This window comes from Pelophylax lessonae, assembly GCF_965119305.1.
Source record: "Pelophylax lessonae genome assembly, chromosome: 7".
NCBI classification, from domain to species: Eukaryota; Metazoa; Chordata; class Amphibia; order Anura; family Ranidae; genus Pelophylax; species Pelophylax lessonae.
Genome location: NC_138774.1, coordinates 286,524,365 through 286,551,060, shown reverse-complemented (window position 1 = coordinate 286,551,060; position 26,696 = coordinate 286,524,365). Strand labels below are relative to the sequence as shown.

Genomic DNA, 26,696 nt, shown 5'->3' with positions numbered 1-26,696 from the left:
ACCCACACTTCTCACCACTACTCCTCATACACCCTCACCAATACTCCTCATACACCCCTCACCAATACTCCTCATACACCCTCACCACTACTCCTCATACACCCCTCACCAATACTCCTCATACACCCCTCACCAATACTCCTCATACACCCTCACCACTACTCCTCATACACCCCTCACCAATACTCCTCATACACCTCTCACCACTACTCCTCATACACTTCTCACCACTACTCCTCATACACCCCTCATCACTACTCCTCATACACTTCTCACCACTACTCCTCATACACCCCTCACCACTACTCCTCATACACCTCTCACCACTACTCCTCATACACCCCTCACCACTACTCCTCATACACCTCTCACCACTACTCCTCATACACCTCTCACCAATACTCCTCATACACCTCTCACCACTACTCCTCATACACCCCTCACCACTACTCCTCATACACCCCTCACCAATACTCCTCATACACTTCTCACCACTACTCCTCATACACACCAGTGGCGGGATATCACGCTTCTTCCTCAGGCCCAGGACGACAGCTCCGTTCTGCGCATGTCCGGAAACACACGCCGAGGCCCCCTTAGATGACCTTCATTTTGCCTGTACAAATAATTACAGTACAAGCCTATGAAGTTCACCGATTTCTGACCGCCGAGTAACGTTGCGGTACGTGAATGGAGACATTTCCTATTTTCCCTTTCTTTGGATTTCATTTCCGGCGTCCGCCGAGGTCACCCAAATGAAGCACCCCAATGTTTTGGTTACCTCGGCAACCCAGATGCGGTAAATACGATCCTGGTAAGGAAACTAAGGATCGGTAATGTCCGGAGGAGGAAGGTGAGTGTCATCCGGGTCCTCGGTGTGCCATGTGGGTGCTCATAGTCTCCTCATCCTTACAGCCTTACTGGCTGCTCTATTATGGGATGTCACACATGCAGAATGTGTGTATAGAAGAACTACAACACCCAGCTGTCCCTCCCTGACAACCCGATCCCTCTATATTCCCGAGCTTCCCTTCCTGACAACCGATCCCTACTCATTCCCCCAGCTGTCCCTCCCTGACAACCGATCCCTCTATATTCCCCAGCTTCCCTCCCTGACAACCGATCCCTACTCATTCCCCCAGCTGTCCCTCCCTGACAACCGATCCCTACTCATTCCCCCAGCTATCCCTCCCTGACAACCGATCCCTACTCATTCCCCCAGCTATCCCTCCCTGACAACCGATCCCTACTCATTCCCCCAGCTATCCCTCCCTGACAACCGATCCCTACTCATTCCCCCAGCTATCCCTCCCTGACAACCGATCCCTACTCATTCCCCCAGCTATCCCTCCCTGACAACCGATCCCTACTCATTCCCCCAGCTATCCCTCCCTGACAACCGATCCCTACTCATTCCCCCAGCTATCCCTCCCTGACAACCGATCCCTACTCATTCCCCCAGCTATCCCTCCCTGACAACCGATCCCTACTCATTCCCCCAGCTATCCCTCCCTGACAACCGATCCCTACTCATTCCCCCAGCTATCCCTCCCTGACAACCGATCCCTACTCATTCCCCCAGCTGTCCCTCCCTGACAACCGATCCCTACTCATTCCCCCAGCTATCCCTCCCTGACAACCGATCCCTACTCATTCCCCCAGCTGTCCCTCCCTGACAACCGATCCCTACTCATTCCCCCAGCTGTTCCTCCCTGACAACCAATCCCTACTCATTCCCCCAGCTATCCCTCCCTGACAACCCGATCCCTCTATATTCCCCCAGCTGTCCCTCCCTGACAACCCAATCCCTCTATATCAGGGGTCCTCAAACTTTTTAAACAGGGGGCCAGTTCACGGTCCCTCAGATAGTGTTGGGGGCCGGACTATAGTTTGAAAAAAAAATATGAACCTTTCAATGCAGTGACCAGCGTGCCCCCTTTCAATGCAGATACCAGCGTGCCCCCTTTCAATGCAGAGAGACCAGCGTGCCCCCTTTCAATGCAGAGACCAGCGTCAGACTTGTATAAAGTACTCGAAATTTCTACTTGAGTAAAAGTACAAGTGCTCGATCAAAAAATTACTTGAGTAGAAGTGGAAGTGCTCGCAGAAAAAGTTACTTAAGTAGAAGTACTAAAGTATTCAACATTTTTTTTACTTAAGTATTGCAAGTAGTTTTTTCAAAAAAATCGCTACTTAAGTACTAAAAGTAAAAAGTACCAGTAGTTTTGAAAAAAAATTTCTACTCAAGTACTGAAAGTAGAAGTACAAGTACTGTGTTATGTAGTTATTAAAGAAAGAAGTCAAAAGTATGAACATCATATTGTTTTTATTATTTCAAATGATTTATTTAAATGATTAACCTGTGTTTGTTAGTAGTTTCTTGATGCACTTTAAGCGCTGTAGCACCATTTATTTGTTTGTTTCATATTTTCTTTTTATTGGAAAGATTTGGTATAGCAGCTTTTATTATACACAGCCTTTATTTTCGTATGCGCTGATTTACAAATGACATTATACACATTTTTTTGAGCTTTATGCAACCTGCCATCTACTGTTCTAGCAGTGGTAGTTTTTTTAAAAGTAACGAGTAACTATGCAGCACAAAAAAAAAAATACTTGAGTAGAAGTATCGAAATCATCGAAAAAATGTAGTGAAGTAAAAGTAGAAGTAGGAGAAAAAAATTCTACTCTAGGAAAGTACAGATACCGCATTTCGGTACTTAAGTACAGTACTTAAGTAGTTCTACTTCGTTACTATACATCTCTGACCAGCGTGCCCCCTTTCAATGCAGAGACCAGCGTGCCCCCTTTCAATGCAGAGACCAGCGTGCCCCCTTTCAATGCAGAGACCAGCGTGCCCCCTTTCAATACAGAGAGACCAGCGTGCCCCCTTTCAATGCAGAGACCAGCGTGCCCCCTTTCAATGCAGAGAGACCAGCGTGCCCCCTTTCAATGCAGAGAGACCAGCGTGCCTCCTTTCAATGCAGAGACCAGCGTGCCCCCTTTCAATGCAGAGAGACCAGCGTGCTCCCTTTCAATGCAGAGAGACCAGCGTGCCGTGCCCCTTTCAATGTAGAGAGACCAGCGTGCCGTGCCCCTTTCAATGCAGAGAGACCGGTGCACTTACCTGTAAGCGGCAGCTTCTCCTCAGTCCCCCAGTGTCTCCTCGAGTCCTCCCGCCTCCTCCTCGGCCAATGGCATGAGCTCGCCTTTCGGCCAATCAGGAGGAGGATCCATGTGACAATAACGAATTTTCATTCGCTATTGTCACATAAATGGGTGGGCGAGGGCGCAGTACTCTGCGCCCCGGGTCCACTCTTTTCTGAAGCCTATTAGAGCCTCTGGCTCTAATTAGGTGATTAATGGAAAAAAACAAAACATGTATGATACATCCCGGCCAGCGGGCCGGGTACAGGACCCTGGCGGGCCGCATGCGGCCCGCGGGCTGTAGTTTGAGGACCCCATATTCTCCCAGCTGTGCCTCTCTGACAACCCAATCCCTCTATATTTCCACAGCTGTCTCTTCCTGACAACCCGATCCCTCTATATTCTCCCAGCTGTGCCTCTCTGACAACCCAATCCCTCTATATTCCCCCAGCTGTCCCTCCCTGACAACCCAATCCCTCTATATTCCCCCAGCTGTCCCTCCCTGACAACCCGATCTCTCTATATTCCCCCAGCTGTCCCTTCCTAACAACCCAATCCCTCTATATTCCCCCAGCTGTCCCTTCCTGACAACCCTATCCCTCTATATTCTCCCAGCTGTGCCTCTCTGACAACCCAATCCCTCTATATTCCCCCAGCTGTCTTACCTGACAACCCAATCCCTCTATATTCCCCCAGCTTTCCCTCCCTGACAACCCAATCCCTCTATATTCCCCCAACTGTCCCTTCCTGACACCCAATTCCTCTATATTCCCCCAGCTGTCCCTCCCTGACAACCGATCCCTCTATATTGCCCCAGCTGTCCCTCCCTGACAACCCAATTCCTCTATATTCCCCCAGCTGTCCCTCCCTGACAACCGATCCCTCTATATTCCCCCAGCTTTCCCTCCCTGACAACCCGATCCCTCTATATTCCCCCAACTGTCCCTTCCTGACAAAACAATCCCTCTATATTCCCCCAGCTGTCCCTCCCTGACAACCCAATCCCTCTATATTCCCCCAGCTGTCCCTTCCTGACAACCCAATCCCTCTATATTCCCCCAGCTGTCCCTCCCTGACAACCCAATCCCTCTATATTCCCCCAGCTGTCCCTCCCTGACAACCCGATCCCTCTATATTCCCCCAGCTTTCCCTCCCCGACAACCCAATCCCCCTTACAGTAGCAAAGCACCTCACTCAACAAAATACCACCCCAGCAACATTAGATCTCTCCCCAGCGCCAACAACAGATACCACAGCAACCAGCACCAATAGACCCTTCAGAAGCTAGCACCAATAGACCTATTCCTCAACACTAGATCCCTATCAGCAACAATATATCCCCCCATTTTTTAGTTTTGGCGCTATATACAAAAAAAGAGCGACAATTCTGGAAAAAAAAACAATATTTTTCACTTTCTGCCATATAACATTCCCAAAATAAAAAATGTAAAAATCAAAATTTCTTAACATTTTAGGCCAATTTGTTCTCTGCTACATATTTTTGGTAAAAAACAAATTGCAATAAGCGTATTTTGATTGGTTTGCGCAAAAGTTATCGTGTTTACTAACTATGCCCTGCTGCAGTAAATATGAGTGGCGCGGTTGGCAAGTGGCTAAGCATGTTTTGCACATTATTCTCTGTGCACATTCTATATACTTGGATTTATCTGATGGTCCTTATATATGTATATATATATATATATATATATATAATATGTATGTATATTTATATATATGTTGCTTTTTGCTTTAGCACTGATTTGATCCTTCTTATCATTGTTATTATATGTGGTGACATTGCAGAAATTGGCTGCTATTGCTTACTATTATTATTTCTATTGTAACTATGCAAAAGTTTATTTTAATTCTTCTCGAACCATGTTTGCAGGTCCAACATGGAGGAGTACCTGGGGGAGTTCTCCTCCACATCATCCATACAAGCTCTGTCTGCTCTGCTTCACAACCCTTCTGAAGAGGAGGAGGAAATTGAAAGTCGTGTGAGTGTATAACCACTTTATTATATATTACTGTCTGCTTTATTGTCAGTAACTAAGTCATTGTTAAAAGGAAGCGGTATCAATTTGGGTATGGGGCAGGTGTAAAAATGTAGCTCCTCCCACCCATGCTTCCATGTTCAACCACTTGACATCCGGAAGATTTACCCCCCCCCCCCCTTCATGTCCAAGCCATTTTTTGCAATACGGCACTGCGTTACTTTAACCACTTTACCACCGGAGGATTTTGCTGTCTTACGTCCAGGCCACTTTTTGCGATTCGACGCTGTGCGACTTTAACTGACAATTGCGCGGTCGTGCAACGCCATACCCTAACAAAATTTACGACCTTTTTTTCCCACAAACAGAGCTTTCTTTTGGTGGTATTTGATCACCTGTGCGATTTTTTTACTTTTTGCGCTATAAACAAAAAAAGAGCGTTTATTTTGAAAAAATAACAATATTTTTAACATTTTTTTATATGAAATTCCCCCCCAAAAAAATGTAAAAATCTAAATTTTTTTACATTTTTGGCCAATTTGTATTCTGCTACTTATGTTTGGTAAAAAAAAAAAATCACAATAAGCGTATTTTGCACAAAAGTTATTGCGTTTACTAACTAAGGGAAAGATTTCTGTCATTTTTGGTGTTTTTTTTTTTTTTTAACGAGTAATGGCGGCGATCTGCGATTTTTTTTTTTTTTTTTGCGGGACTGCGACATTGCGGTGGACAGATCGGACCCTGGACTGACATTTTTGACACTTTTGGGGGTACCAGTGACATTACTACAGTAATCAGTGCTATATATATGCACTGTTACTGTAAAAATGACACTGGCAGGGAAGGGGTTAATTTTATTGGAGAGGGAGGGGTTAATGTATGCCTGGTGCTTACTAACGTGTGTGGGGGGAGGTGACTGAGTGACACAGGGACAGATCGGATGTTCAGCTATGCTGGACCCTGCAATCTGACCCTGCCTGTCACTTAGGAGATCCGCCCGCTCTGTTTACACAAGCGGGCGGATCTCCACACTCGATTCCCCGACGATCGGGGAAGAGCGGCGGTGATCACCGCCACTCCTCCCCTGGCCCGACTCCCGCTGTGACTGAATACAGCGGGAGCGCCGCCTACAGGGGGAGGAGTCCATGGAAGTAGGTCTACGTTGCTGAACGGAATCAAGCCACTTTGCCGCAGTACGGTCAACGTGACCGGTCGGCAAGTGGTTAACTGACAATTGCGCAGTCACGCAACGCTGTACCCAAATAAATTTATGCCATTTTCTTCTCACAAAAAAAGCTTTCTTTTGGTGGTATTGGATCACCTCTGTGTTTTTTAGATCTTTTTTTGCACTATAAACAAAAAAAAAGACATTTTTGAAAAAAAAAAAAAAATATTTCTACTATAAGGCCCCTTTTACGCAGGCGGACCGTTCAGACCTGCCTGTCCGTTTTTTTGGCGGATCTGAACGGTCCCCCCATACATCCCTATGAGGCATCAGATGTCAGCGGAGACATGTCCGCTGACAACCGATCCGTCAAATCTGGACAGATGGAAACCCTATTTTCCATCCGTCCAGCGGATCGGATCTGATGGGATCGGATGAGAACGGACCGACGGTCCGTTCCGATCCGATTCCCCCATAGAGATGTATGGGGCTCTGACAGCTGTATCTCTACACACAGTGCGGAGAACAGCTGTCATCCTCCTGCTATGCGGGGGATCGGCGGATCCATCCCCCGCTGAGATAAACGGAGTCGGTTTCGGCAGCAGGTACCTGCACGCATAGGTGTGCGCAGCCTATTGCATTAGGGTGTGCACTCCAAATCTCAAGCATATGGTACCGATCACTCACTGTGTTCATTCAGAAAGGGAAGGGGCCAGTAAATTACATATATACAGGCCCCTTCCCCCACTCATTCTAAAACTATCCCCCTGTGTGTGCCCGAAAGCAGCAGCCTGTGGGACAGAAGAGGAAGGACACGGGTAGGGGGGGGGGGAGTCAGGACAGTAGGGGGAATCTGCACTGCATGGGGTGATTAGATTGTGCCCAGGCACACCTGGCACACCCTGTGCGCACGCCTATGCCTGCATGGATCATGGCTCCCTGGGACATACATGGTGTCTATTAGGCGATCATTACCCATATGGTGATATAATCATCTTCCGCTGGGGATTCCTGTTATGATGGTTCCTATCTGCTCAGTTATGAGTGTTTGAAGTTTGTGGCTGATAATAAAGGTGGTTATTGGACCCTTTAGGTCACCTCCTTACAGTCTTTCTTAAAGCGGAGTTCCGCCCACCTTAAAAAAAATAAAAGTCAGCAGCTACAAAAACTGTAGCTGCTGACTTTTAAATAGTAGAACTTACCCGTCCAGGGAGCCCGCGATTTCGGCACCCGAAGCCGATTGACGTATCGGCTCTCGGGTGCCGCTGCCATCCATAGTAAGGGAACCTGGCAGTGAAGCCTTCCGGCTTCACTGCTGGTCCCCCACTGCGCATGCGCTTTGTAATTTGCCCAGCGGCAGAGGAAAAAGGGGGGGGGGCCGAACTTCCGAGGGACAGTGCCGTGGCGCTGTCTCCCAGGAAGCTGGGAAGGGTACCTGTCAAAAACAGATACCCGTCCCCCCCCTCCCTCCTGAAAGGTGCCAAATGGGGCACCAGAGGGGGGGAGGAAGCAGATCAGCGGAGTGCCACTTTTTAGTGGAACTCCGCTTTAAATACTGAGATGAGGATTTAGTGTGGTGTATACAGACAGATAGGAATGCATATGGCAGGTATATGGTTCGGATGTTGAGGTTCCCCTGATTGGATCCACAGATTGAGCTCATGTGCAGGGTCTTAAATGACAGGCATAAGTAAAGACAGACTTACAGCTTGGTCTTGATAAAACTAAGGGTTGCGAAACGCGTCGACCAACTGGCTGTAATATCTTCTACCATTGAAACCTGTCCACCTCACTACACATTGTGGGGTATATAGGATTACCCCATCTCCCAACCAGGAGAGGGTGCTCTCTCTCTTATATCCTGGCTGTTGCATGTTGTTTTTAGGTTGTACTTCTGTGATTTATGTCTTTTGTATACTTGCCTTGGACATTATCTATGTAGTTCAATTCTCCTGCGCTCAGGTGCAGTATATGGGAAGAGAGAGGAAAGTTTCCAATGGGCTTGGATGGGTATGACTTAGGGTCTTGCTGCCACCTCAGGACTAAGGATATCCGATACAAACTGGAAAAAATAACAAAAAGAGGGGAGCACCCACCTAATGCATTACCACTAAAACCATTTATTAAAATAGTAAAAGGTATAAAATATACTCACAAAACAAGTGTGAATGATACACACATCGACATAATCAATGTAAAGTCTCCAAGGTAGCCAGGCACTGCGTGATGCTGGATGGCATGCAGTCAACCGCATGGAGCTGCTGTGGCTAGGCTGACGTGTTTCGAGGGCGAACCCCCTTCCTCAGAGCCAAAAAATGCTGCCATTATCTATGTCCCAATGTTCAGTATTTACTTTGTTGTCTTTTTTAAATAATATGAGAATAAAAGTTTTCTACATTTTTTTTACTTATTGTGTCTCAATACACTGCCAGTAAAGTCTGCTGAAATAGGCAGAACTGACTGGGGTTCTGCAAATTTTTATGCATGCCAAAAAATCGAATTTCTTCTTAAATTGAATGCCAGCGCTCAAAATATCCACAAATGTGGCTAAGTGCAAATAATGTCTGTAGTGATGTCCGTAGCAGGCTGGGGTGGATGGAAAGTGGTCAAACACAAGGGCAAAGGCTCTTCTCCAAGAGTGAAGACAACTCAGGAGGAAAAGGAAACACAGAAGACCGCCTCTAAGTGTAGCAGTTTATTATATATAAAAGAGGCAAACAGCCATTTGAGGGCTCACATGATAGAGGGATAAAAAAAAAGGCTCATAAATGGGCTAATGATCCAGTAGGATGGTAAGGGCGTCCAAGCCTGAAGCTTCACAGCCGTCATTCAAGATGGGATCCCACCGGTGAATATGGTGTATTCCTGGAAGCAGACTGGGTGGAAGGCAGTGTGGACCGCAACGCCAGCTGGCGTGTGACGTCACTGAGTATGCGCAAGGCTCGTACAGAGCATGCCGGCTCCTTTCCCGAGTGTCAACCATGTGCTCCTTACTGTGAAGGCCATTTTGTTTGTTATTGAGATATATATATATATATATATATATATATATATATATATACCTTGATACTACCTGTGTGTGTCTGTGTGTGTTTGTCTGTGTGTGTATATATATATATATATATATATATTTTTATTTTTTTATTTTTTTTATTAATAATATATTTTTTATATAGTATTATTATAATTATTGTTATTATTATTATTTTTTTTAAATAAAAATAATGATAATTATTATTAATATTAATAGTATTTTTTTTGTGTCCTTCCTTTTTTATATAGTATTATAATTATTGTTATTATTATTATTTTTTAATAATAATAATAATAATGATTATTATTAATATTAATAGTATTTTTTTTTTTATTTTATTTTTTTTTTTAGTTTCCTTCCTCGTCTGCGTTTGCTGGGCCTGGGGACATTGGATCTGTAAAAAAGATACAACAAAGCATTTCCACTTGTAAGTATTATTTAAAGCTGAACATCACCTTAGAAAGAAGTTCTGCTGATCCTTCTCACTCCCCCCTCCTCTTCCACTTTTAGATTTTTTTTCTTTTTGGTGGGGGGGGGGTACCTATTTCTGGCAGGTACCCACTCTCACTTCTCCTTGAAATGCCTAGGACAGTGTTGGCGAACCTTGGCGCCCCAGATGTTTTGGAACTACATTTTCCATGATGCTCCTGCACTTTGCACTGTAGTTGAGCATCATGGGAAATGTAGTTCCAAAACATCTGGGGTGCCAAGGTTCGATATCACTGGGCTAGGGTGTCTTTGCAGAAGTTCCCCCCCCCCCCCCCCCACCATCACCACCTTCAGCCTCTTGGGACATGTCACAGGTCCCAGGAGGCTGGGGGACCATTTGCAGAGAGCAGCGTGGCTTGTGCATATGCAGCAGGGAGCCGGCTGTAAAGGGAGTCAAAGCTGGCTTCCCACAGTAAACATGGTGGCGCTGAGGACCCACAGATGGACAAAGAACTGGTCCGGGTGAGGACAGCAATGGATCCCTGAACAAATAGGTGTCTCTATATTAAAAGTCAACAGCTACATTATTTGTAGCTGCTGACGTTTAATTATTTAAAAACCGACCGACGATCCTCTAACAACTTCAGCCCCGGAAGCATTTGCCTCCTTAATGACCAGGCCATTTTTTGCCATTCAGCACTGTGTTACTTTAACCACTTTAAGACTGGAAGGATTTGCCCCCTTCCTGACCAGACCCTATTTTGCGATTCGGCACTGCGTTATTTATGTAATTTTTATTGTTTTTTTTTTACTAGTAATGGTGACAATCAGCGATTTTTAGCGGGACTGCGACATTGTGGCAGACAGATCACACCCCTAACTGACATTTTTGGGGGGGCCAGTGACATTACTACAGTAATCAGTGATAAAAATATGCACTGTTACTGTACTAAAGACACTGGCAGGGAAGGGGTTAATACAGTAAGTGATCAAGGGGTTAAATGTGTACCTAGGGGTGTGTTTCTAACTGTATGGGGGTGTGGCTTGTGAAATGATCATAGAGACCTGTGATCCTATATAGAAGGATCACAGGAGCTCTGAGATCATTCCAGAGAGAAGAACGGTCCGCTGTGTTTGCAACAATTAAATGAGCAGGGAGCGATCGTGGGTGTCGGGTGACAATCGGAGCCGCCTGCCCCGTGCATCGGAGTCCCCGCTGACGAGTGGGGGCCGGAGAGTGCACATTTCCACCTCTCTCCTCTACCGTATCTGCTCTTCCAGCACAACCCCCCCCCCCAAATTCCCCCTACTAGCACAATGCTCTTCCCCATCTACCCTCCCAAGACAACCCCCCCCCAAATTCCCCCTCCTAGCACAATCCCCCCCCCTTCATCCTTACTAGCACCTACCCCCCCCCCCCCTAGCACATTTCCACCTCCCTCCTCTACCATATCACCTCTTCTAGCACAAATTCCCCCTCCTAGCACAATCCCCCCCCCCTTCATCCTTACTAGCACCTATCCCCCCCCCCCCCCTAGCACATTTCCACCTCCCTCCTCTACCATATCACCTCTTCTAGCACAAATTCCCCCTACTAGCACAATCCCCCCCCCCCTTCATCCTTACTAGCACAATCCCCCCCCCTTCATCCTTACTAGCACAATCCCCCCCCCCTTATCCTTACTAGCACCAATCCCCCCCCCCCCAGCACATTTCCACCTCCCTCCTCTACCATATCACCTCTTCTAGCACAAATTCCCCCTCCTAGCACAAATGCTTTTCCACATCTACCCTCCCAAGATCCCAAGACAACCCCCCAAATTCCCCCTCCTAGCACAACCCCCCACTTTCATCCTTACTAGCACCAACCCCCCCCCCCCCCCCCCAGAAAAAAAAAAAATTCCCTCCTTGCACATTTCCACCTCCCTCCTCTACAATATCACCTCTTCTAGCACAGCCCCCCCCCCTCAAATTCCCCCTCCTAGCACAAATGCTCTTCCCCATCTACCCTCCCAAGACAAATCCCCCTTAATCACCACTCCTAGCACATACCCCCAAATTTCCTCTCCTAGAAAAATTCTTACCCACTGCTGCCCTCCCAATCTCCTTGTGGTGTCCCCCCACCTCACATATTACCACAGTGCCCAGGGCAGCTGACCCTCCTGCCCACCTCTTGTCCCAGCCAAGCTCCAAAAAACAATAAGGTGTAGCCACCCTTCTCCTGCGCTTGGTATCCAGACCCCTTGACCACACACTTCACGGGACTGACAACTGGCTTCTCAGATGGCTAAGGTCTTGCTGCCCTTACGGACTGGGGTAGTCCACCGATACTAAAGGCAAAAAAGAACAAAAAAAGGGCGCACCGACCTAGCGCATTATCCTCAATAAAAGGCTTTATTTAAATAACATAAAAAATGGCTACTCACAGACGTAGATAAAGGTATAGCATATCAAGCTGAATTGCTCAAAAGTCTGTGTTTAGTCCATATAAGCGTCCATGATGAGATGACTGACGCGTTTCGAGGACCAGCCTCTTCCTCAGAGTGACTCTGAGGAAGAGGCTGGTCCTCGAAACGCGTCAGTCATCTCGCTTATATGGACTAAACACGGACTTTTGAGCAATTCAGCTTGATATGCTATACCTTTATCTACGTCTGTGAGTAGCCATTTTTTATGTTATTTAAATAAAGCCTTTTATTGAGGATAATGCGCTAGGTCGGTGCGCCCTTCTTTTGTTCTTTTTTGTCCCAGCCAAGACCCTGGGCATAATATAATAGGGATCACAGGCCTGGGAGGGAAGCACTTTATAATTGGACGCACCCAGTCACAATCTCTGCTTGCTTGTATAATTATGTCATCACTTTGCTAATTTTACAGCAGCTGAGACAGAAAAAGATGGCAAGGATATTTGGCAAGAGTCAGAAGTCCAAGAAGGGGCAGAATTCGATGATTTTTTGGATCCAAGAGAAAAACCAGAGTAAGTCGAACTGTTCTGTTCAATGAATCTGTGAGACATGCTTTTTTTTTTTTCATTTTTTTATAAAGTGGAACTTTAGGCAAAAGAAATAATGACAGATCTGATGCTGGTTGTCATTAGAATTACCCCCCCACCCTCCCCATTATATTACCTGTTGATCCTGCCAGTAGATCAAGTATTTTTCTACTTCCTCTAAATGAAATTGCACGGCAGCGTTGTCACCCTATAGACAGGGTAGCTTTATTGGACACAAAGTTTAACCACTTGCCTTCTGTGCACTTAAACCCCCTTCCCATCCAGGCCAATTTTCAGCTTTCAGCGCTCTCACACTTTGAATGACAATTGCGCGGTCATGCTACACTGTACCCATATGAAATTTTTATCATTTTTTTCACACAAATAGAGCTTTCTTTTGGTGGTATTTAATAATCTCTGGGTTTTTTATTTTTTACAAAAAAAAAGAATAAAGACAGAAAATTTTGAAAAAAAAAAAAGTTTTTCTTATTTTCTGCGAGTAAATTTTGAAAATAAATGTTCCTCCTTCACTGATGTGCGCTGATGAGGCTGCACTGATGGGCACTGATAGGCTGCACTGATGGGCACTGATGAGGTGGCACTTATGGGCACTGATGAGGAGGTACTAATATGCCGCACTGATGAGCACTGATGGGCGGCACTGAGAGGCGGCACTGATGAGCACTGAGAGGCGGCACTGCTGGGCACTGAGAGGTGGCACTGCTGGGCACTGAGAGGTGGCACTGATGGGCGGCACTGATGGGCACTGATAGGTGGCACTGATGGGCACTGGCGGATGGCACTGGACACTGATGGGTGGCACTGATGAGCGGCACTGATGGGCAGCACCATCAGTGCCCACACTCAGTGCCCATAGTGCTGCCAGTCAGTGCTCATCAGTGCCTATATGAGCAGGCACTGATGGGCACTGACTGGCAGCACTATGGGCACTGATTGTGGGCATTGATGGGGGCACTGATGGCGGGCACTGTGGGCACTGATGGGGGGCAATGTGTGTGTTTTTTTTACCTTTAGTAATCAGGGCACTGGTGATCGGTGCCCTGATTACATTGCTGTGTGTCCCCGGCAGCTGTCGGCTCCCCCTCCTTCCTCACACTGCAGGCTCCGTGTGAGGAAGGAGCGCCGGCGATGAGAGATGATCTCATATGTTTACATATGAGATCATCGCTCATTGGAAGGCCCGATCACGTGGTGAATGGCCGCTGTGATTGGCCATTCACCACGATCTGTGATTGGCTGTGTCCAAGGGACACGGCCGACACAGATTTTCCCCGCTGCGCGCTCGCGGGAGCGCGCGGGGGGCGTGTCACTGGGAGGCCGTATAAAGACGGCCTCCCGAAAATTCAAGTCCGCGCTGCAGCCGTATATAGGCTGTAGCGCGGATGGGGGGAGGTTAAATCAACTGTAACCAGTTCTGGACCGGAAGGATTTTCCCCCTTAATGACCAGGCCATTTTTTGCAATTCGGCATTGCGTTACTTTAACTGACAATTGCGCGGTCGTGCGACGCTGTACCCAAATAAAATCGATGTCCTTTTTTTCCCACAAATAGAGCTTTTTCTTGGTGGTATTTGATCACCTTTGCGATTTTTTTTTTTAATTTTTGCGCTACTGTATAAACAAAAAAAGAGCGACAATTCTAAAAAAAAACAAAAAAACAATATTTTTCACTTTCTGCTATATAAATTCCCCAAAAAAATTAAAAAACATTTTTTTCATCATTTTAGGCCAATTTGTATTCTGCTACATATTTTTGGTAAATAAAAAATCGCAATAAGAGGATATTGATTGTTTTTTGCAAAAGGTATCGCGTCTACAAACTAGAAGAAAGATTTATGTAATTTTTTTTTTTTTTTTTTTTATTAGTATTGGCGGCGATCTGCGATCTTTAATGGGACTGCGATCTCTTCTTCTCTCCACGTAGACCAATAGTCCTGCATTGTATACAAGGACAGTGAGGGCTCATCTGCAAACCTGAGCGTTGGAGAGAAGAAGTGATCCCTGGAGGATTCCTCTACCCCTAAGCCAGTGATGGTGAACCTTGGCACCCTAGATATTTTATAACTATATTTCCCATGAGGCTTAACACCGCAGAGCGCATGAGCATCATGGGAAATGTAGTTCTAAAACATCTGGAGTGCCAAGGTTTGCCATCACTGTCCTAGGGGGTAGAGGAATCCTCCAGGGATCATTTTTTCTCTCCACGCAGACCAATAGTCCTGCATTGTATACAAGGACAGTGAGGGCCCATCTGCAAACCTGAGCGTTGTTGATAAAAAGTGATCCCTGGAGGATTCCTGTACCCCTAGGCCAGTGAAGGTGAACCTTGGCACCCTAGATATTTTGTAACTACATTTCCCATGATGCTTAACAACACTGCAGAACGCATGAGCATCATGGGAAATGTAGTTCTAAAACATCTGGGGTGCCAAACTTTGCCATCACTGCCCTAGGCTAACCTCAACACCCCAACCATTGACATGTACTGAGCTGTTTGTCATTTAAACCTGTCATTTGGGGGGGGGGGGGTGGAGGGGCGATTGACAGAGGTCAAAATTGCCATTCAAATCCACGTTGTGAATATCCCTAAAGAGACCCTATCACAGTGATGGTGAACCTTGGCGCCCCAAATGTTTTGGAACTACATTTCCCATGATGCTCCACTACACTTGCACAGTGCATGAACATCATGGGAAATGTAGTTCCAAAACACCTGGGGTGCCAAAGTTCGCCATCACTGTGCTATTACCTTATCAGAGCATCTGTTTAAAGCCCACTCCCTGACCACCTCACAGTGCCCTCAGCTACTCCTTATGTTGCAGCCACTGCAAAATACCACACATTCCAATTCATCCCAAAAGGTGTTCAGTAGGGTTGAGGTCAGGGTTCTGTGCAGGCCATTCAAGTTCCTCCACACTGGTCAAACCATGTCTTTTTGGGGCTGGCTTTGTACACAGGGACAGAGACATGCGGGAACAGAAAAGGGCCTTCACCAAACGGTTACCACAAGGTTGGAAGACTAGCCTGGACTATATGGCTAGGTGGTGTGGATGGCGACAGATCTGGTGGGACGATTTTGTATTTGTGGATAAAATAGGCCAGTGGTTGGAAAAATAGGCGGTAGTTGCAGCTGGCTGTCTGAGCTTACAAGAAGTTTTAACGTTGGCCTTTAAAAAAAAAAAAAAAGACTATTTTTCCAACCACTGGCCTATTTTATCTGCAAATGCAACATCGCCCCACCAGATCTGTCGCCATCCACACCACCTAACCATATAGTCCAGGCTAGTCTTCCAACCTTGTGGTAACCGTTTGGTGAAGGCCCTTTTCTGTTCCCGCATGTCTCTGTCCCTGTGTACAAAGCCAGCCCCAAAAAGACATGGTTTGACCAGTTTGGGGTGGAGGAACTTGAATGGCCTTCACAGAACCCTGACCTCAACCCGATAGAACTCCTTTTGGGATTTATTGGAATGCCGATTGTGAGCCAGGTCTTCCTATCCAACATCAGTAGAGTACTTGACCTCATCCAACTGAATATCTTTTGGATGATTTGGAATGCCCACTGTGTGCCAGGTCTTCTTATTCAACATCAGTATTTGACCTCAATCCTACTGAACACATTTTGGATGAATTGGAATGCCCATTGTGTGCCAGGTCTTCTTATCCAACATCGGTACCTGACCTTATTCTTACTGAACACCTTTGGGATCAAGTATTCAAATATAACTTCAGTACCTGACCTCAGCCCTACTGAACACCTTTCAGATGATTTGGAATGCCCACTGTGTGCCAGATTTTCGCATCCAGCATCAATACTTGACTTTAACCCAACTAAGTACCTTTTTAATGATTGGGAATGCCCATTGTGTGCCAGATCTTTTCATCCAACATCAATACTTGACCTCAACCCAACCAAACACTTTTTGGATGACTTGGAATGCCCATTGTGTGCCAGGTCTTCTCATTTAAAACCAGTGCCTGACCTCACCCTTACTGATCACCTTTGGGATCAGGTGTTCTCAGCCAACTTCAGTACCTGACCTTACCTTACCGAATACCTTTGAGATCAGGTATTCTCATTCAACTTTTGTACCTGACCTCAGCCCTACTGAAGACCTATCAGATTATTTGGAATGCCAATTGTGTGCCAGGTCTTCTTATCCAACATCAGTACCTGACCTTAACCCTACTGAACACCTTTGGAATCAGGTATTCTAATCCAACATCATTACCTGACCTCAACCCTACTGAACACCTTTCAGGTGATTTGGACAGCCCATTGTGTGCCAGGTCTTTTCCTCTACCAGTACCTGACCTCACAAATGCACAGATCCCCACACACACACTCCAAAATCTTGTGGAAGTCCTTTTTAGAAGAGTGGGGGATGTTCCAGTCACCTAGGGGGAACCAGATCCATGGAAACGGCCATGGTTTTGGATTTGGATGTCCAACAAGCTTAGTAAAGGTGTGATCAGGGGAGGACTGGGCGGGGGGGGGGGGGGAATTGCCCCCTGGTCCACTCTGATGCTTCGTAAAAAGGCTGCCACAGAGATGCTTAAAGGATTCCTGGAGAAGAGAAGTAAAAAAGTCCCCACTGCTGACCTACTGAGTGCAGGTTGAGGACAAGGACAGAGCACAGCCCTCCCCCCCGGCATGGATGGTGTAAACTGTCTGAGCAGAGGCCGGTTCCATTCCCCACTGGAGACTCTCCTCCCCCTGACAGCCCAGACCGAGCTGTCCCAGCTCCCCCCAACCTCCCCCTGGCCGGATTCAGCTGGTGAGTAGAGAGTACCTAGAGCAGGGCTTCAGCCTGGAATGGGGGTCAGAAGAACAGGTAGAGGAAGAGTGGGAAGGGGGCTGGGTCACTGCACCAGGGGCCTCTGGATTGTACTTGCCCCTTGGGCCGAAAGTTGCCAGTCTGCCCCTTGGGTGTGATGGTGAAAAGTCACAAGTTTGGCCATAGACTAAAAGATTTGAGGTTTCAAAACTCTTGCAGTGGTGGCCATCACTAATATCTACACTTTTCTCTTCACAGATATGAAATTATTTTTAAGCAAAGAGTTAGTTCTGAAGATCTCTTTTTGGGCCTGAGTCGAAAAGACCCATCAACTGCTTGCTGTGAGGATATGGTGGTAGGTGTTTGGACTTTTTCCTAATAACGTCCAATATAAGTTGATGGGGGGGGGGGGTGTCTTCCGGTATATCTCCTGTTTATTACACCACTGAGCTGGTGACAGAGATTTGTGTGGAAGGGGAAATTTGAGGGGCGGCAGGCATTAGGTTCTTGTTCTGGTTGTGTGTTATGCGGTCCTGTACCCAGCACTCTGTGTATTATGCAGTCCTGTGCCCAGCGCTCTGTGTATTATGCAGTCCTGTGCCCAGCGCTCTGTGTATTATGCAGTCCTGTACCCAGCGCTCTGTGTATTATGCAGTCCTGTGCCCAGCGCTCTGTGTATTATGCAGTCCTGTGCCCAGCGCTCTGTGTATTATGCAGTCCTGTACCCAGCGCTCTGTGTATTATGCAGTCCTGTGCCCAGCGCTCTGTGTATTATGCAGTCCTGTACCCACCGCTCTGTGTATTATGCAGTCCTGTGCCCAGCGCTCTGTGTATTATGCAGTCCTGTGCCCAGCGCTCTGTGTATTATGCAGTCCTGTGCCCAGCGCTCTATGTATTATGCAGTCCTGTGCCCAGCGCTCTGTTTATTATGCAGTCCTGTGACCAGCGCTCTGTGTATTATGCAGTCCGGTGCCCAGCGCTCTGTGTATTATGCAGTCCGGTGCCCAGCGCTCTGTGTATTATGCAGTCCGGTGCCCAGCGCTCTGTGTATTATGCAGTCCTGTGCCCAGCGCTCTGTGTATTATGCAGTCCTGTGCCCAGCGCTCTGTGTATTATGCAGTCCTGTGCCCAGCGCTCTGTGTTTTATGCAGTCCTGTGCCCAGCGCTCTGTGTATTATGCAGTCCTGTGCCCAGCGCTCTGTGTATTATGCAGTCCTGTGCCCAGCGCTCTGTGTATTATGCAGTCCTGTGCCATTTGCCAATAAAATCGGCTTTGTACGGGTCTCCGCTACAATAACCCGGAAGTGATCACTTCCGGTTTACCTAGCTGTCAAGGGTGCCATTTTTTGAAAATCGAAAGTATTCAAAAATGCAAATCTTGGCGTTTTGAATACTTTTAAGTGCTAAGGAGGGATTTGAGGTCTTATTAACTCCAGATGCCTCTATAAAGAGTACCTGTCACTGCCTGTTACTGTAACAAGGAGGTTTACATTCCTTGTGACAGCAATAAAAGTGATAAAAAAATAAAAAATTAAAGCAACAGTGTAAAAATAAATAAAATAAATTAATAATTAAAAAAAAAAAATAGAAAGTGCCCCCGTGCTAGCGCGCAAAGGCCAATGTGTGCTTCGGTCCCACACACACACAGACAGCGATCGTCCTACACATGTGAGGTATCGCCGCAAACATCAGATGATGGGCAGTAATTTTAGCACTGGACCTCCTTTGTAGATATACAGTGGTAACCTGTAAAGGCTTTGAAAACATCACCTTTAGATAGTAATATTTACATCGTTTGTCGCCGCTGCGTGGACATGTGCAATTTTAAAGTGTGACATGTTTGGTATCTATTTACTCGGTGTGACATCATCTTTTATATTTTAGAAAAAAAATTGGGTTATGTATTGTCATTTTTTGCAATACAATTTTAAAAAATGTATTTTTTTCCCAAAAGTTGCGTTTGAAAAACCACTGCGCAATTACTGTGTGACATAAAAAAAATTGCAAAACCCACAATAAGTAATTTTCTAGCAAAAAAAAACGAATTCATACATGTGAACAAGACGTGCCAGAAAAAACCTGGTCTTCAAGTAGTTCAGAATAGATACTTAAACAGAATATTTTATTTTTTAAAGTATAACAGTTTCGGTAAATATATAATTTTTTTCCAATTTTTTTTCCTGATATATCTGTACAAATCTCAAATATTATTATTATTATTATTATTTTTTTTTTTTTTAATTAGATCCGTATCCAGCTTCCTGACACCAAGGTCACTGATGTTTCACTTGATGTAAGGAAAAAATACATAAACCTCTATACTCCCAAATAGTAAGTAATCCTTGTGATTGGTTGGCTAAGGACATTGATGCTCAGGAATTCTCTAAAATACCCTTTTCCTCAAATTAAATGTTGGGTGGAGGCAAGACCAGTCACCCTGTACAAGGAGAGAGAGCAGAGCTGTGGGAGGGCTGAGCAAACCCCACCCACTACCGCCTGCCTGCAGAAAACTAGGAGTGGGTGGAGACAAGACCAGTTACCCTGCACAAGGAGAGAGAGCAGCAGTGAGCAGTCTTTATTACAGGAAGGAAAGGGAAGGCGGTTCATTGAGTCTCACAACCCACCTGCACCGCACTGTAAAGGAGCACTGTGATATAAAGGGGACTGCTATGCAGTCACTGCCCCCCCCCCATCGCAGTCCTCCTCCTGGTCATGGCCCCATCGCAGTCCTCCTCCTGGTCATGGCCCCATCGCAGTCCTCCTCCTGGTCATGGCCCCCATCGCAGTCCTCCTGCTGGTCATGGCCCCATCGCAGTCCTCCTCCTGGTCATGGCCCCATCGCAGTCCTCTCTGCAGTCGTGGCCCCCATCACAGTCCTCCCTGCAGTCTTGCCCGCCCATCACAGTCCTCCCTGCAGTCATAGCCCCCATCACAGTCCTCCCTGCAGTCATGGCCCCCCCATCACAGGTCCTCCCTGCAGTCATGGCCCCCCATCACAGTCCTCCCTGCAGTCATGGCCGCCCATCACAGTCCTCCCTGCAGTCATGGCCCCCCATCACAGTCCTCCCTGCAGTCATCCCCGCCCATCACAGTCCTCCCTGCAGTCATCCCCGCCCATCACAGTCCTCCCTGCAGTCATGGCCCCCCATCACAGTCCTCCCTGCAGTCATGGCCCCCCATCACAGTCCTCCCTGCAGTCATGGCCGCCCATCACAATTCTCCCTGCAGTCATGGCCGCCCATCACAGCCCACCCTCTAGTCATGGCCGCCCATCACAGTCCACCCTTTAGTCATGGCCGCCCATCACAGTCCACCCTTTAGTCATGGCCGCCCATCACAGTCCACCCTTTAGTCATGGCCCCCATCACAGTCCTCCCTGCAGTCATGGCCCCCCCATCACAGTCCTCCCTGCAGTCATGGCCGCCCATCACAGTCCTCCCTGCAGTCATGGCCGCCCATCACAGCCCACCCTCTAGTCATGGCCGCCCATCACAGCCCACCCTCTAGTCATGGCCGCCCATCACAGTCCACCCTTTAGTCATGGCTCCCATCACAGTCCACCCTTTAGTCATGGCTCCCATCACAGTCCTCCCTGCAGTCATGGCCCCCATCACAGTCCTCCCTGCAGTCATGGCCGCCCATCACAGTCCTCCCTGCAGTCATGGCCGCCCATCACAGTCCTCCCTGCAGTCATGGCCGCCCATCACAGTCCTCCCTGCAGTCATGGCCCCCCACCACAGTCCTCCCTGCAGTCATGGCCCCCCACCACAGTCCTCCCTGCAGTCATGGCCCCCCATCACAGTCCTCCCTGCAGTCATGGCCCCCCATCACATTCCTCCCCTCAGTCATCTCCGCCCATTACAGTCCTCCCTGCAGTCATGGCCCCCCATCACAGTCCTCCCTGCAGTCATGGCCCCCCATCACAGTCCTCCCTGCAGTCATGGCCCCCCATCACAGTCCTCCCTGCAGTCATGGCCCCCCATCACAGTCCTCCCTGCAGTCATGGCCGCCCATGACAGTCCTCCCTGCAGTCATGGCCGCCCATCACAGCCCACCCTCTAGTCATGGCCGCCCATCACAGTCCACCCTTTAGTCATGGCCGCCCATCACAGTCCACTCTTTAGTCATGGCTCCCATCACAGTCCTCCCTGCAGTCATGGCCCCCATCACAGTCCTCCCTGCAGTCATGGCCCCCCATCACAGTCCTCCCTGCAGTCATGGCCCCCCCCATCACAGTCCTCCCTGAAGTCATGGCCGCCCATCACAGTCCTCCCTGCAGTCATGGCCCCCATCACAGTCCTCCCTGCAGTCATGGCCCCCCATCACAGTCCTCCCTGCAGTCATGGCCCCCCATCACAGTCCTCCCTGCAGTCATGGCCCCCCCATCACAGTCCTCCCTGCAGTCATAGCCCCCCCATCACAGTCCTCCCTGCAGTCATGGCCCCCCCCATCACAGTCCTCCCTGCAGTCATGCCCCCCCCCATCACAGTCCTGTGCCCATGTGTACTATTGTGACTGGCCACAGCTATCTCATGGTACAGGTCTACTGTGATTGGCCCTGTACCATGTGATTACTGTGACCAATCACAGACATAATCACAATAGTACACAATGAGTATGAAATTAAAAGCCATTGTGTACAACTGACATGTGATTGCTGTGATTGGTCGAATCAATCACGTGGTACCAGGACCGGCCCAGGACAACGATCTCTGCTCCGCAGCAGTGTTGATGAAAAATTTACTGGCAGAGCACATTTTTTCCTCCTGGTCATGGCCCCATCGCAGTCCTCTCTGCAGTCGTGGCCCCCATCACAGTCCTCCCTGCAGTCTTGCCCGCCCATCACAGTCCTCCCTGCAGTCATAGCCCCCATCACAGTCCTCCCTGCAGTCATGGCCCCCCCATCACAGGTCCTCCCTGCAGTCATGGCCCCCCATCACAGTCCTCCCTGCAGTCATGGCCGCCCATCACAGTCCTCCCTGCAGTCATGGCCCCCCATCACAGTCCTCCCTGCAGTCATCCCCGCCCATCACAGTCCTCCCCCATCACAGTCCTCCCTGCAGTCATGGCCCCCCCCATCACAGTCCTCCCTGCAGTCATGCCCCCCCCCATCACAGTCCTGTGCCCATGTGTACTATTGTGACTGGCCACAGCTATCTCATGGTACAGGTCTACTGTGATTGGCCCTGTACCATGTGATTACTGTGACCAATCACAGACATAATCACAATAGTACACAATGAGTATGAAATTAAAAGCCATTGTGTACAACTGACATGTGATTGCTGTGATTGGTCGAATCAATCACGTGGTACCAGGACCGGCCCAGGACAACGATCTCTGCTCCGCAGCAGTGTTGATGAAAAATTTACTGGCAGAGCACATTTTTTTTACTGACAACCTGAAAAATGACAGAACTCCTATTAATAATTAGGGCAATTGATATTTAAAACACAATATGGAAACACTGAGAATACCCATATCAAGTAATTTGCCTGGTTTACACTTAAAAAGTCAACACTGCACGACAAATTATCAGCGCCTGATATTTACAGACAGTTGTAAAAATCACTGATTTTTACAAATTGTCCGTAAATTTACTGACAGTAACCCAATTTCCAACCGGCTGGCAACCCAACAGCGGGTCACAGGTCACGCCACTGTGCAGCCCCTAGGGCGGTCACAAGGCATGTGACAGGGAGGACGTCATATGGCGTCCAGCTGGGATAACCGTGCTCCCGTCCAGCCATATTTTTATAAGGTGGTTAAAGTGAATGTAAAGCTAAAACGTACATGCTGTGTTCTGTGGTATTCACCATTCTTGGGTCCCCCGCCAACACTCCTAGCTCCTCCTTGGCAAGTGCTTCCCTCACAAGCCACTTTTTATGGAGGCATTTGTGCGTGCTCAGCCCTGCCCCCCTAGTCCCTCATCACAGAATTTGATTGACAGCAGCGGGAGCCAATGGCTATCAATCTACCCAGTGAGAAGAGAGAGAGCGGAACGAGACGTTACTCTCAGGCACAACGCTGGATCGGGATCAGGCTCAGGTAAGCATAAAATGCATTAAAGTGGAAAAACCTTCTCTGTGCAGCCCCCCTAATACTTACCTGAGCTCCATTGCAATCCAGCGATATGCATAAGAGACTCTCCGGGGACTCTTCATCCTCATTGGCTGAGACAGCAGCGGGAGCCTGCTGTCAATCGCAGCCAGTGAGCCAATGAGGAGAGAGTGAGGGTGGTGGCGAGCCGTGGCTCTGTGTGTGAATGGACACTTAGAACAGCAGCTCAGGAGCAAGTCAGCTTGGGTGCCCCCATAGCAAGCTGCTTGCTTTGGGGGCACTTAGCAGAAGGGAGGGGCGGGGAGTTCCGGGGGGCGAGATGAGGAGGATCGGAGCAGGTATTTGTTATTTTTAAAAAAATGCCTTTTAACCACTTGCCAACCACAATACGTATACATACATTGCGGTTGGCAAGTGGTTTCCTGGGATTATGGCTGAAGATATCATCCATAACCCTATATTGTTTTTTTACAGCAGGCAGCTGGCTATCTCGTGAAAGAAATCCGAGCAGCTCATGAGCCGCTGGAACGCTTTCCGTTTTCCACCAGTGTTTCACAGGCTTATTGCTAAGGCCGGTTCACCCAATGAAAGATCCAGTGGTGCCACCGGTTAGCCACACAGGTGATCAGATCTGTTTTGATCGGCTCTATGGCGTTGGAGACTAAAGCGATGACACTTCTGGTCCAGGCTAGAAGCAAACAAGTTTTTTTTTTTTTAAAACCAAAGATCAAAAAAACATTTTTTTATTTATTAAAGTATATTTTTTCCAAAAAAATTGCATTTACAAAACCGCTGCGCAAATACTGTGTGACATAAAAAATGGCAACAGTTGCCATTTTATTCTCTAGGATCTCTCTTAATGGGAACACAGAAGTCATGAACCCCAGCAAAATGGCGGCCCCCGTGGCGCGCCATGCGGTCTCCAGGACCCCCAAAAGGGGTCCCAAAACAATAGGCATCTAAAAGTCCTTAGAAAAAAGCAACAAAGTGGGATAAATGCGCCTTTATCCCACTTTGTTGCTTTTTTTGTGGATCTCATTTGGGTGTGAGTGTGGGACGGCAGAACTCCCAGCACCATCATCCAACAGTCTACTTCCTTGAAGGACAGTTCCTCAGCCCATGGTTTCTTTGAGCGTTTTATCTAAAAGTCCCTGACCAGGGGACCCAAACAGGACAATCCACCCCCCTAAAAAAGGTATCATAACAACCGCATTATTTTCCTCCACAGAACTGCCACTCACTGGATATTTTCTCTTTTCCCCACCATTCTCTGTAAACCCGGGAGATGGTTGTGTGTGAAAATCCCAGAAATACTCAGACCAGCCCAACAACCATGCCACGTTCAAAGTCACTTTTCTTCCCCCTTCTGATGCTTGGTTTGAACTTCAGCAAGTCATCTTCACCTCGTCTAGATTCCTAAATGCATTGAGTTGCTGCCATGTGATTGGCTGATTACAAATTTGTGTTACCAAGCTATTGAACAGGTGTACCTAATAAAGTGTCCGGTGAATGTACATCTTGTATAAACATGGAGGGATTTATCAGGACTGCTCACACTTGTCCTCCAGCCCATTGTGTAGCAATGAGTTCTAGGAGTTCTTACAACAGCCTATAAATTGCAGATTGGACTAACTCATGTGTTTTTTCACAGTAAGCTCGGACTGCATCTCCCCCATGCGGTGAATGAAAAATCAGGACAAGCCAAATTCATGGCTGATACGTTAACCCTGGAGTTGACCCTCCCCATGTTACGAGACCTCGACTTCATCAACTTTGCATAGCAACTCCTAAATTCATCAGATTGTACTTTGCACATCACACTAAGCTTAAAAAGAAAATAAAAAAACTTTGCCTACAACTTTATTTTCCATATTCAAACTCTTGCACTGTTCAAAACTACTTTATAGAGAACCTGTCGCTTACACAAAAAATCATATGAACCACTTCTGGACCGGAAAGAATTTACCCCCTTAAAGCAGAGTTCCACCCTAAAATGAAAGTTCCGTCCATCTTCATGCCCGGGGTCACCTAAAAAAAAAAAAAATGGATAATCGCAATTTATTTATTTTTTTTTACTTACCTTGTTTAGAAGATAATATATTCACCTTACTTCCTCTTCCTCCCCTCGGCGGCCGCGGCCCACGCCGTCACTTCCTGGCTTGCAATGATTCCTGGGAGCTGAACGTCATCGCTCCTAGGAATCAATGCGCCTGCACCGGCCCCGACGTCAGTTCCGGTGCAGACGCTGTCATACCTTGCTAAACAGCTTCTGGGCATGCCCAGAAGCTGTGCAGGGATGACGCTGCAGCCCCAGAAGTGACGACGGGGCCGGCGCAGTGCATCGTGGGACCGAAGAGGACGCAGAAGAGGATCGCGCTGGCTTCAAGCTGCCCACACCTGAGATGGCAGCGCTGGACAATACATTTTCAAGGTAAGTATTTCTTCTAACAGGTAAGTGCAACCCAGGACAGTTCAGAGGCTAGCCATTGTGGAATGCACTAGCCCTGACTGTCCCGGGGGTATTTTTATGTATTTTTTTTGGTTTTAGGTGGAACTCCGCGTTAATGACCAGGCCATTTTTTGTGTTTCGGCACTGCGTCATTTTAACGGACAATTGCGCGGTCGTGCGACGCTGTACCCAAATAAAATTGATGCCCTTTTTTAGCCACAAATAGAGCTTTCTTTTGGTGGCATTTGATCACCTGTGCGATTTTTATTTTTTGCGCACTAAACAAATAAATAGCGACAATTCTGAAAAAAAAAAAAATATTTTTCACTTTCTATTATATAACATTCCCAATAAAAAAAATATAAAAATCTAATTTTTTTTCATCATTTTAGGTCAATTTGTATTTTGCTATATATTTTTGGTAAAAAAAAAAATCTCAATAAGCGTATTTCGATTGGTTTGCACAAAAGTTATTGCGTCTACTAACTACGGGAAAGATTTATGTCATTTTTATCTATTTGTATTTTTTCCTAGTAATGGCAGCGATCAGCAATTTTTAGCAGGACTGCGACATTGCGGCGGACAGATCGGACCCCTAACTGACAATTTCTAAATTTTTGGGGGGACCAGT

The 26,696-nt window shown here is 47.3% G+C and overlaps 1 protein-coding gene across 1 annotated transcript; it reads left to right on the top strand.

Annotated features, from left to right (window-relative positions):
- Positions 1-830: 830 nt before the first annotated feature.
- On the top strand, positions 831-25,474 carry DNAAF6 (dynein axonemal assembly factor 6). Its single transcript, XM_082263284.1, has 7 exons — positions 831-853; positions 5,036-5,144; positions 9,692-9,767; positions 12,650-12,746; positions 17,815-17,911; positions 19,802-19,887; positions 25,268-25,474. Exons 1-7 carry the CDS (start codon positions 837-839, stop codon positions 25,395-25,397), a joined length of 612 nt encoding a protein of 203 aa, XP_082119410.1. The 5' UTR covers positions 831-836; the 3' UTR covers positions 25,398-25,474.
- The last annotated feature ends 1,222 nt before the right edge of the window (positions 25,475-26,696 follow it).